The sequence below is a fragment of the Prionailurus bengalensis genome, chromosome B1 (assembly GCF_016509475.1).
Source record: "Prionailurus bengalensis isolate Pbe53 chromosome B1, Fcat_Pben_1.1_paternal_pri, whole genome shotgun sequence".
Classification (NCBI taxonomy): domain Eukaryota; kingdom Metazoa; phylum Chordata; class Mammalia; order Carnivora; family Felidae; genus Prionailurus; species Prionailurus bengalensis.
In genome coordinates this window covers 165791733-165804480 of record NC_057344.1, presented here as the reverse complement: position 1 = coordinate 165804480, position 12748 = coordinate 165791733, and the positions used below count along the sequence as shown (strand labels likewise).

The 12748-nt window shown below is 39.2% G+C and overlaps 1 protein-coding gene across 1 annotated transcript in view; it reads right to left on the bottom strand.

Annotated features, from left to right (window-relative positions):
* Window positions 1-12748, bottom strand: part of TXK (TXK tyrosine kinase) — a 46758-nt gene that overhangs the window by 17993 nt on the left and 16017 nt on the right. The window contains exons 6-8 of the mRNA XM_043572718.1: window positions 6506-6585; window positions 5205-5332; window positions 408-482 (exon numbers count right to left, since the gene is read on the bottom strand). Coding sequence (XP_043428653.1) covers window positions 408-482; window positions 5205-5332; window positions 6506-6585 — 283 coding nt within the window. The remainder of the gene's footprint in view (window positions 1-407; window positions 483-5204; window positions 5333-6505; window positions 6586-12748) is intronic.

Here is a 12748-nt window from a genome sequence, read left to right as displayed (position 1 = left end):
AAATGGTTCGAATCAAACTTTCTACAAGTTCTATTTTTAAAAGGGGAAGAGGAGACATTTAGCAGGTCTTTTTAGCAGGTTCTCTTGGGAAGCAGTCATTTCCCAGCCACGCTTGTACCCAGAGAGCAATAACTCAAACACCCAAATAAAAAGAATTCTAATGTACCAAAAGAGCGCCTGCTAATGTACAGTGAAATTTGAAGCAATATCGAAATGGTTCTTGCCAAAGTTCAAGTTGCTCTTAGGAGATGCATATACTTCACTATCTCAGAAGGAGGATTCCAACTTTGAGAAGAAACCTATCTAGGTATCTCAGAAAAGCTAAGAATTTAAAGAACGCCGAGGGAACTTGGGGGAGATTCTTTCCCAGATTTGAGGCTGCACTTGAGTCCACGTGCATACATTACCATAGCTGAAACCCGCTGTGGCTGGCAAACAGCTGCCCATCAGTCCAACTGGGTAGCGGAGACGGGTCATGAGACCTGGGGAGGAAGAGGAATCAGTATTTCAAGTCTAGTTACTAATATAAAAGAAAAAAAGAAAGCAAATACAGTAGAAGACAGTGCCATTCTTCAAATAAATTAGGCCAAAATTTAAAAAAAAACAGTATTTACATCGATCTATTTGTTTATTTTCCCCATTTTCACAAAATAATATTTGGACACACATTATACATGATATACCAGAGCTACATCATTATCATTCTGGTGAACACCTTTGCAAAAACCTCCAAATTTGTATTTGAAAGCATATATGCACCCAATGTTTCACAGAAAAGTGAATGTTTTGCTATAAGCTGTAAAAACACTCAATATGTCATTGATATATATTAATAACTATAAACAGAGCTTTTTCTAAAATTTCACTATTGTAAAAGACGCTGTATGTTTTGAACATAAATTTTTATGTACCTCTCAAATTATCATCTTAGAATAAATTCCTGAAAATGTGACTTCTTGATCAAAGCATGTATAAAAAAAAAAACGCACTAATTCATTCAACCACCAGTAGTATTGAAGTGGACCCATTTCCTAACCCTACTTTTCAAGAATTGTTTTTTTCTAAAAAAAAAAAAAAAATGGTAGAGTAAATGAGACTTCTTTTGATTGGGTCCGTATGTAGTATTCTGTATCATCAATTTCATTTAGTTCAACAAGCATTAATTATTTCTTTAACTAATATTTCTTTGGGGCCTGCTTTGCACCAACCATTAACTAACTGGTAGGAGACAGCAGTGACTAAGACAGTGATGTTCTTTGCTCCCACAGAGCCTACATTGTAGTGGGGGAAGAGAAAATAAACAAATGCATGCACACACAAGAGAAAGCAGAAGATGAGTACACGCAGAGTACCTGCAACAGAGCTTCTATTGAATGGGTGCTCAGGGAAGGCCCTTCTGACAAGATGGCAGCTATGCTGACTTTCATTGACAAGGAACCGTCTTACAAAGATTAGGAGGAAAAACATTCCAGGCAGATGGAACAGCATGTGCAAAGGCTAAAAGAAACAAACTTGGCCAGTATAAGAACAGAAAGAAGCATCACTCAGTGCCTACTGTGTGCAAGACACTCTTCTAGGTCGACCTCAAAGACAGACGGTAGCTAGATTTATTGTGGTGATCACTTTGTTATTTATACAAATGTTCAATCACTACGTTACATAATCGAATATACTACTGTATGGCAACCACACTTCAATAAAACAAGCTTTCTAATGACTGAGAAGAAAGAGAAGGAGGAGAAGGAGGAGGAAGGGGAGGAGGAGGAGGAGGAGAAAGAGCTATCTATCAAGGAGAATGCAAGCATCTCTTGAGACTCCTATGTTTCCAGCCCCTGTAACGGACAGAATGATGACAGCATCATCTGAGACAGACAACAGGAAGCGGAGCAGGTTTGGAGGGAAAGCAGTGATTAAGATGACAAGTTCCATCTCATCACTGAAGTTCAGGGCCTGTGGGATTGCAAGTGCCTAGGACTACCAGGCAGAAGAATTCTGCCAAGGGAAATGTCTAGGGTGAGAAGAGAAGTGATTGGGGACAGATCCCTGCAGACACCAATGTTTAAAGAAGAGTAGAATTAAGACTCATTGGGAAGACCTCTAAGGAATATCTGAGTTCAAGAACAAGAAAGCGCAGGGTCAAAGTATCTGGGAAGTAGGGAGTTTCAAGGGGTGACACTGCCAAATATAGCAGAGAGGGCTTGAAAATACAAGAACTAAAAAGCATCACCCTATAGGTCAATACGGGCATCACTGGTAAAACATAGGGCAATGGAAGCAGAAGCTACATTGCACGTGTTTAAAAAGCAAATGGAGCACCTGGGTGGCTCAGTCTATTGAGCGTCCAACTCTTGATTTCGATTCAGGTCATGATCTCTGGTCATGAGATTGAGCCCCACGTGGGACTCCACACTGGGTGTGGAGCCTGCTTCACACTCTCTCTCTCCCTCTGCCTTCGGCCCCTCCCCTGCTCACACTCTTGCACTCTCTCTCTTTCTCAATCTCTCTCTCTCTCTCAAAAAAAAAAGCAAATGGAAATGAGCAAGTGGAGACGGTAGATGTGGACATATTTTTCCAAAAAGCATGACTTAGAAGAGTAATGTCGAAAAGAAGAAGAAAGGACCAAGGGAGGGCTTGGGGTTTTTTGCTTTTTGAATAATAAAGCCTTAAGCACGTTTCCAGTCTAAAGGGAGAAGTTCAGAGGAAATGTAAGAGATACAGGAGAGAAAGGAAGGGGAGACGGTGGTTGGTCCCAGCAGGAGAGGAATGGAGGGAACAGGGGCACAGGCTTGTCCCAACCACTCCTGGAGGGAGTGAGGGGAGGAGGGTAAGCCTGAGGGAGCTCCTGTCTGCTGGCTTCAGTTTTCTTAATGAAGTGGACAGCTAGGGATTTGCTGACAGGGCAGTGGATAATATTGGAGAAGGAGTCTAGAGGAGAACGGTAGAAGTTTGAAGAGAAAGCTGGAAAGGATATTAACCAGTGACTTTGAAGACCTAATTGAGGTTAGAGCCCTCATCAAGCTGGGACTCTATAACACATTGTCCAAATAAGGAACATAATGAGGAATTTCTTTGCGATCCTAACACTTCCCTCTAATTTCAAGATTCTTATTTGCTAAACATTTTTATTCTGTGATTTACTACCAGTGGTTTAATGATAGTCTCTCTCTTTGACAGCAAGAAGTCTGTCACTCTCGTGGCATTGTCCCTGCTTCTGGCAAAGAGACAGATTGTCATGAACCAAATTGACCAGAAGTCAACAAGTAGACAGGATAGTCATGGGCTCTGATTCACAGCCTTTTCTGAAACTGGCCCTCCAAAGTACCCTCCAATGGTATGGTTCGTCTCTTTCTGGAGGATACAGCAGTCATTTAGTGCAGACTGTGGAGCCAGGGGGTTCGATGGTTCCAACTGTTTCAAAGATTTTTTTTTTGAGTTCAAATCTCAGCACAATTATTAACTATGCAATCTTGAGTACAACTCATCCCTCCGTTTCCTCATCTGTAAGATCGAGATACTGACAGAACCTACTTCATAGGGTTGTTCTGAAGATTAAATAAATAAATACACATGAAAGCACTCAGAACAGGGTCGGGTCCAAATTAAGTCTTCAGTAAATGCCAGCTATGTCTGCGTTCCCAGGGCTCTCCTCTTATCATCCTTCTTTTCTTGTTTTCTTATATCTTTTTTGCTTTCTTTTCTCTCTAATAAGCAGCAGCCATAGTTGTAAGTGTTGCTTTTCTTGATGTTTCGCTTGATCTTTTAAAGATGATCCGTGTGGTATTTGATACATTATAAGAATAATTTATGTCCATTCAAACGAAAATACCAAACCTTAAAGCCATCTATACGGCAGAAAATCAAAGTTTTCCTTACCCCCAGTGTCGTTCCCCAGAGGTAAGCATTAAGTTTGTAGTCTGTTATAATCTTGTTAGTTTGAAAATTATTACATAAAATTTAACAGAATTTTTCTACGCATACATATTTTTAAATCTTCTGTTACAAAAGCGGCACTATATTCTCATAGACTGCTTTGCACTTTTTTTCTCTTTACTAAACAACTTATCACTAACATCTTCTCATGTCAGCACATCCTGAGCTACCTTAGTATCTTTCTTTTAACCTTACCACCATAACCACTCTGTTTCTCAAATTTTGTCTTTGAAGGGAAGGGAAAGAGGAGTATGAAGAAAAAAAACTCAGAACTGATCTCCTTATTCTAAGGGTTTCCATCTCTAGACACAAATATGTCCTCCCTCGCCCCACTCAGCCTCGCTGCTACTTCCTCTCTAACCAAACCCCCAATGACCATCTGGAATATCCATGCAGACTCATCCCATAAATGGATAAAAATTTCCTTGGACTTATTCTTGGTATTTAGAACTAGTGTCAAGGAAAAGTGGCCACTTTCCAAAAGGGATGTTTTTGTGTGTGTGTCAACACAACTTTTCATGAGAGAAATCTTAAAAAGTATTGTAAGACCAGAAGTCAAAACAACATGAAAAGTTACAGTGGGTTCCAAATTCCATAACGTTGAGGTAAGAAGATCCCCCTATGAGTTCAAAGTGGTCCAATACAGGTTGGGTGAGGGCTGAAGGCCAGAGCTGTGATGGAAATTGCGGTGGAACTTACTGGAATCCTGTATCTTTCCATTGATGATATGTTTGCAAAAATAGCAACTACTGTAAAGAACACCTGGGGACGGGGGTTCCATGATGCTTCTGCCTATTTAAGCCACGTTGTAATTTAAGGGCTGCATCCTATATAATTTTTTCTGTCCTCCAAATAAGAAAGAACAGAGAATGAGCTATTTAAGGGTAATTGTCTATACAACTGAAGTAGAGAGCAAACTTATGGGGGCAAAGAGAAGGAAGCATGACTATTTAGGATATTTGAAATTCTATTACATTTAGCCGTGTATAAATTTCAGAAACAAATGCACTGATAATTAAATTGCCTTTTGCTTCTCTGCCATCTATCATTTTTCTAACTTGGCAGAAATGTAAAGAATCAACTTACCTCTTGTCGCCTGACTATGAAAACAAAGAAGCATCAATAAGGAGAATTGTTCAGAATACCGGTTGTATTTCAGGCTCTCACATATTTCTGCAGGGGCATTTGCTCCTGTTAAGTGTCTGAGACCACAGATGCATTGCCTGTCTGGGGCCTGGCTCGCTGACTCTCCCAGCCTGTTGCCCCTGACTTACCTGCTGCATTGTGTTGGTGATACCAGATCAACTCGGGGATTGACTGAAAGAGGTGTCTTTCAGCCACGTACCACTGTCCTGAGTCGTTCTTTTTAATCTGATAATGTTTGATGGTAGCCTCCATATTTCTACAATCAATAAAATGTGAATTAGTAAATAAGCAAAAGATCCGTTTGGAACGAAGTCAGTTCATTAAGCAACAGGGACTCCGCCTGTAAAACTTTTATCTTACAAACACTATACACTGCAGAGTGGGTTGGATTCAACAGATGCCTCACTACCCCTGGGTAAATGCCTTAGCTATCTTATTGGGGCCTTAGATTCGAACATAACTTCAGCCAAAGTTGTCTGATTGACAACTCCAATGTCCGAAAAAGTAGAGCCCACTAGGGACACTTATACACATTTGCTGAATATCAAGTATCAGTTCAATAAATGAATGAACGCACTGTGAGGGATGCAAGGATATAGGAAACAAAGAAAGGGGGAAAGCCGATAGAGGGTGTATTGATGAGCAAGTTTACGATGAGTTCCTAGGGCTCTGGAAAGCTATGAGAGACTGTGGAACACATCTGAGAGTTGCCCCACTAAAGTGCAAAGCAGCTGAGGAGCTAATCTTCCATTCCTCATTGATAGAGGGGCACTCCTAGGATGCTAACTCTCAGGCACTTCCCGTCTACCCATGGGGACCACGAGTTCCCACAGCCAGAGAACATCTTCAGGCAGAAAGGCATGGGAGGCGAGCTGAGTGCAGAACTCTCTACAGGTAAACGCAAGGTAAACCAGTGGATATGAGGAAAGCATCACCAGTGTCTGCTACAACTAAGCCAACTTCCTCACAGTTGAGAAAAAGAGATGGGAGAAGTCACATAACTTATCCAATGTCATACACAGAGCTGGTTAGGGATGCAACTTGAATAGATTGGTTGTACTAACTTCCAAGCCAGCAAGCTTCTATACCAAGATTTCACTTTCTCCATGTGACAGTGTCTCCGTAAGACAGAGTGTCCCAAGGACTGTTATCTCTAAAGTGAACAAAATCACACTTGCTTCCCTTCCAGCTCTAGGGCGCCTGGGTGGCTCAGTTGGTTAAGCGTCTGACTCTTGATTTTGGCTCAGATCATGATATCAGAATTCGTAAGTTTGAGCCCCACATCAGGCTCTGTATTGATAGCACGGAACCTTCTGGGCATTCTCTCTCTCCCTCTCTCTCTGCCCCATCTCCCGCACACATGCATGTGTATGAACTCTCCCCCCCCCCCTCAAAATACATAATTCAACATCAAACAAAAATTGCTTACCTTCTGTCTCTTATAAACACAGAAATCGTGTAGGATCCCAAATGTCTCGAATCTCTGACAATAAATGCACCTTCTTTAGACTGCAAAACAAGACATTGTGTGTACAAATTTATTCCTCACTAAGAAGAAAGACAAACGTACATCTCAGGAACAAAATCCAAACTGTACCGACTTACTGTAAGTGGATGAGATTGTTTTCACAAATATATGCAATCTTATCTCCCTTATATGTGAAGAAGTCACACCTATAAAATAATTTATATTGTATACAAATACATACATCACCCCTATATAATTGGGACAAGAATTTGTAAAGTATGAGTGTTTTTACAAGTTTGCTCCTGATTGCTCTGAGAAAAATTCTGCATTTGACAACCTTGTACCCCACCATTTAGTTATTTTTTGTTATATTGGTCAAGATAATAGATAAAAATAGCTGATGAATAGGAAGCACTCAAAGACAGATTGACAGGTGGTATTTTGGAAGAAAAAGAACAACATGGCTGATGGAGTGAAGGAAGCAGGGAGAAATACATCTGGAAAGGCAGGAAATGGGCAAAGTGAGCAGAATTCATGATAGGGATGGAAAGAGAATAAACTTTGAGGGAGTCTGGAAAGAAGGGCAGGGGAGCCATTTTAGTTGCTGCCAGAGAGAAGCAACTCTCATGGGAGAGACGAGAAGAGAATCAGCAGGAGAGAAGAATATCGTAAGGTTGATGTTAGGTTATGAATTGGATTCCACCTGACAGACATCCTCTGGGAAACTCCAATACAGCTGTAAATTGGTTTTCAATGACTTTGAATGTTGCACTGTTTGGTTTGGGCTGTTTGTTTGATATCGTAAAGAGTTTTCACCTTTACCGAGTGTTACCCTGGCGGAGGGGGAAATATCTCAGAAGCTTGCCAAACCTGTGAAAGTTTACACTTATGAAGTGTCAATACGTTGCTTGAGACCTGCCCAAACCAAACACAATGGTGTGACCCCCAAGGTGAACACAATACATCAAACAGAGTCTCCTCTTCCTTCCAGATGCTTACCAAGGAACGAGCCTCATTTTCTGGCCAAAAGTTTCAAACCAAAAACTCTCATAACCATTTAAAATAATCAAAATCTAGGGGCGCCTGGGTGGCTCAGTCAGTTAAGTGTCCGACTTCAGCTCAAGTCATGATCTTATGGTTTGTGAGTTTGAGGCCCGCGTCGGGCTCTGGGCTGACAGCTCAGAGCCTGGAGCCTGCTTCAGATTCTGTGTCTCCTTCTCTCTCTGGGCACTCATGCTCTGTCTCTGTCTCTGTCTCTCTCTCAAAAATAAATAAACATTTAAAAACTTTTTAAATAATAAAAATCTAGCTTTTATTGAATTCCTACCATGTCCAAGGATTGTGTTCCATACCATAGGGGACACAAATGGAAAAGACTAAGAGGTAAAAAAGCAAAGTTGTATGTACAGTATATATATGCATATATAACACGCATATAATAAAGTTGTATATGTAGTGACCTCTTCTTCAAAGTGGAAAGAGAACAAACAGCAACCATGGCAACAAAGCAATAAAAGTAGGAATTCATAACAAGCTCCAAAGGAGAAAGCTACTACTAGGTAAAGTTCTCTTTGATATAACTCAAAGAAATCCAAATAAAAATGAAAACATCTAGAAAATAATAAGGGAACGCCACATATTGGAACCTCTGCTATTCAAATAGTACTCAGTCTAATTATTTATATCAATAAATGAAGGAAATACAAAAATAAATGTACCCACCTTAAGCATTTAGGATAAGAACCAAGTAAAGTAAAAGAAGAAAGTGAATAAAGACAAGAGCAGAAAGGAACAAATTATAAAGGCAACAGTGTAATTAAGATAGTAATTAAATACAAAATCTGGTTATATAGGGAAAAACAATGAAATACATAAATTGTTTACCAACCCAACCAATAAATAATGGGGAAAATCTATCAAAAACTAAGCCACAAGGATCCAGAAAAAAATAAAATAAAATAAAAGAATCATCTTGACTCCACACATTTGAACTTGAACGAAATGAGTAATTAAGTAGCAAAACACAAAATTTATCAAAATTGATTTCAGACTATCTAGAAATGTTAATAGACCTACTGAACGGGAAAACAGATGAGGTTTTAAAAGAGCTGCAATATTAAAAACATCACAGTGACACATTGTAATATTACATGATCCCAGAGCACATGGAAAGAAAGACTTCTAAATTTTTATATAAAGTGGGTTTACTATCAACACCAACAACACAGCAAAGACTGTGCACAAAAAGGGAAAATTACTAACAAGTCTCATTCGTGTCCACACAAAAATCCTAGCCGAATACTAAGAAACTGGGTCCAATCACACGGGGAAAGAATAACATACCATGACCAAGAGGGATTGCATACAGGAATACAAGAGTACTTGAATATCAGGGATTTTATTCATATAATTCAGCCTATTAATAGATCTGAGGATAAAAATCCCATAAACATCACCGTAGATGTTGAAAGGGCATTTGAAAAATTTCCATTTCTAGTATCAGCTGTCTTTATTTTATTTTATTTTTAATTTTTTTAACGTTTATTTATTTTTGAGATAGAGAGAGACAGAGCACGAATGGGGGAGGGTCAGAGAGAGGGAGACACAGAATCCGAAACAGGCTCCAGGCTCTGAGCTGTCAGCACAGAGCCCGACGCGGGGCTTGAACTCACGGACCGCGAGATCACGACCTGAGCCGAAGTCGGCCCCCCAACCGACTGAGCCACCCAGGCGCCCCTCAGCTGTCTTTAAATTCTTAGTAAAATAGTAATATATATGCACTTCCTTACCATAGCCCTTATTTACATTAGTCCCAAGTCCAGCATTAAGCTTTCGGTGCAAATCATTCCAACTAAAATCAGGAAAAAGAAACACCCCACTGTCAGCACTGGTGTTTAATGTTGCTCTGAGATACTAGCTAATGCGATTAAATGAGAGACAAAAAAAAAAAAAAAAAAAAAAAAACAGACAAGATATACTGGATTAAAGTGTAAAAGAGGAAGGGCACATAGGTGGCTCATTTGGTTGAGCGTCTGCCTCTTGATTTCAGCTCAGGTCGTAATCCCAGAATCATGGGATCAAGCCTTGTGTCAGGCTCGGACCCGAGCGTGTAGCCTGCTTAAGATCCTCTCTCTCTCCTTCTTCCCCTCCCCTGCTCGCTCACACATGCTTTCTCTCTCTCTCTCTCAAAAAAATTGTTTTTTTTTAAAAAAATTTTTTTTTCAACATTTATTTATTTTTGGGACAGAGAGAGACAGAGCATGAACGGGGGAGGGGCAGAGAGAGAGGGAGACACAGAATCGGAAACAGGCTCCAGGCTCCGCGCCATCAGCCCAGAGCCTGACGCGGGGCTCGAACTCACGGAGCACGAGATCGTGACCTGGCTGAAGTCGGATGCTTAACCGACTGCGCCACCCAGGCACCCCAAAAATTGTTTTAATTAAAGTAAATTGTACAAGAGGGTTTGAAATTATCACTGTTTGCTGTTGATAAGATTCTCTACCTGAAACCCGGGAGAATCAACTAAAAAACTACTACAAACATTTTTTTTTTAATTCACCAAAGTCATCAGTTACAAAATTAACACAAAACTCAAGTTTTTTCACAGGTTAAAAAAAAAAAAAAGATACACCCATTTACAGTAGCAACAACAACAAAAAATACCTTAAAATAAACTTAAAAATTTGCGAGAGCTAAATGAAGAAAAATTTTATTTTATTTAATTTTTAAAATATTTTTATTTATTTTTGAGACAGAGAGAGACAGAGCATGAGCAGGGGAGGGGCAGAGAGAGAGGGAGACGCAGAACCCGAGGCAGGCTCCAGGCTCTGAGCTAATCAGCACGGAGTCTGACGCGGGGCTCGAACCCACAGACTGTGAGATCATGACCTGCGCTGAAGTCGGACGCCCAACCAACTGAGCCACCCAGGCACCCCAATGAAGAAAAATTTTAAACGCTCCTAAAGAATACAAAGATGTTTCCTCCTCTCATTGGTTTTCAATCCACCAAGATTTATTTTTGCTTGAAGTAGGGACCTAGTTTTAATTTTTTCTATATGAATAATTAATATGTGGGTCCCAGAACCAATTGGTCCCCAAACTGTACTGATTTGTAATGCCCAAACAATTTTCCCTAAATTACTCTGTAAATTTAGTGCACCAGTAGGAAGCTTTTATAAACTGGGCAAAGTAATTGTGAAGTTCATATGTATAAAATGTATCTTCAGAATATTTCTGAAAAAGAATAATGAGGGAGGTGAGCCACACTAAAGAAAGCCTCAGTATTTGAAACAGATAAAGGCATCACATAAATAGACAAGAGGATCAACGAAAGCAAGTAGTAAGTCCAGATGTAGTGCAACATAGGAGTTGTGTTTCTAAGGAAAGTGGCGTCTCAAATCAATGCAGAAAAGATAGACACTTGGTATCTAGAAAAACAATAAAATCGGATCCATACCTCACTCTATGTCAGGAATAACTACAAATTATTCAAACATGCATACATTAAAAATAAGACCACTAAGGCAATCAAGAAACATGGGGAAAATTTTTACAATATTTTTATAATATTTTTTGTAAGACAATTCTAACTTGACACTAAAGCTTCGCAAAAAATCGTCTGATAAATTCAAACACAAAAAATTCAAGTACCATTCATGGAAAAAGGTAGTATTAGAACTGAAAAATTGGGAAGAGTATTGCCACATATCACAAAGAGCTAATTTCCTTAATATAGCTGCAGAGGTCCTACAAATTGTGAGGAAAGCATTTTTTAAAAAGCCAACTGAAAATTTTGCAAAGGAGACAGCATCAACAGACAGCTTCCAGAAAAGGAGAGACAAATATATAAAATTTCATATATACGGAGATGCTTAACATTCCCAGGATAAGAGAAATGTAGCTGAGGGGCGCCTGAGTGGCTCAGTCAGTCAAGCGTCTGACTTTCACTCAGGTCATGATCCCATGGTTGACGGGTTTGAGCCCCATGTCGTCCGGCTCTGTGCTGACAGCTCAGGGCCTAGAGCCTGCTTCCAATTCTGTGTCTCCCTCTCTCTCTCTGCCCTTCCCCTGCTCATGCTCTGTCTCTCTCTCAAAAATAAATAGATGTTAAAAATAGTTTTTTAATAAAAATAAGTTTTTAAAAAGAGAAATGTAGCTGAAACCTACACTGATATGAGATGTCAGAGAGCAAAGATCCATGTGTTTCATTAAACACTTGCTGGGAAGGTTGTGGGGCAAATAAGCACTCTCTCACGTTTCTAGTAGAAATATTAATTGTACAACTATAGAGGGTAATTTAATGTCCACCAAAATTAGAAATGTACATTCCCTTTGACCCAGAATTTCTATCTTGGGTGATTTATCCTACATATATACTCATAAAAGTAGTATAGTACTTAGATTTCCGTTAAAATTTTTAAATAATTTGTGATACATCCAAAGTAAGAAATACTATGCATGTGTAGAATGAATGAGGGCACTTTTTGTGTGCTGATGTGAAAAGATTCCTTCCCAATATATATTGTTAAATGAAACAAGTAATGTACACAAGAGTATATAGATTACTATTTGTGTAAAAATAACACTATAAGAAAACATGTTTCTATTTGTGTACGTATTAAATATTTCTGAAAAAGCACAGAATAAACTAATAATAGAAGTTTGTCTATGGAGAAGGGAATTGGTGGCCTGGGGACAAGGATGGAAGAAAACTTTAGAGTCTTTGGATTTTTAAACCATATGAACATACCGACTATTGAAATATGACATAAATAAAATTATAAGATACCTCTATAAAAATGTATGCAATAAATTTGAAAATAAATATAAAATAGGCAATTCTCCACATAACTATAAATTATCAAACATCTCAAAAAAGAAAAGGAAATTAAATCAGTAGTTGAATATCTGAAAAAGCAGCATGTCCAAACTATTTCATGAGAGATATATGCAACTTCAAGAACAAATAACCTGCATTCAATATACACTATTTTCAAGACTGGAAAAAGAGACAAAACCTCATGTCTTACTTCATTTTATGATGCTAGCATAGCCTTTATACTGAAACTAGGCAAAGAGAGTGGGAAATTGGGAGCCAGGCTCCCTTGTGAACATAACAGGACAAATGCTAAATAAAGTATTAGGAAACCCAAACCAGAAATATAAATGTGGTAGGGTCCCCTTCCTAAGGAAAGGAAAAAAAAC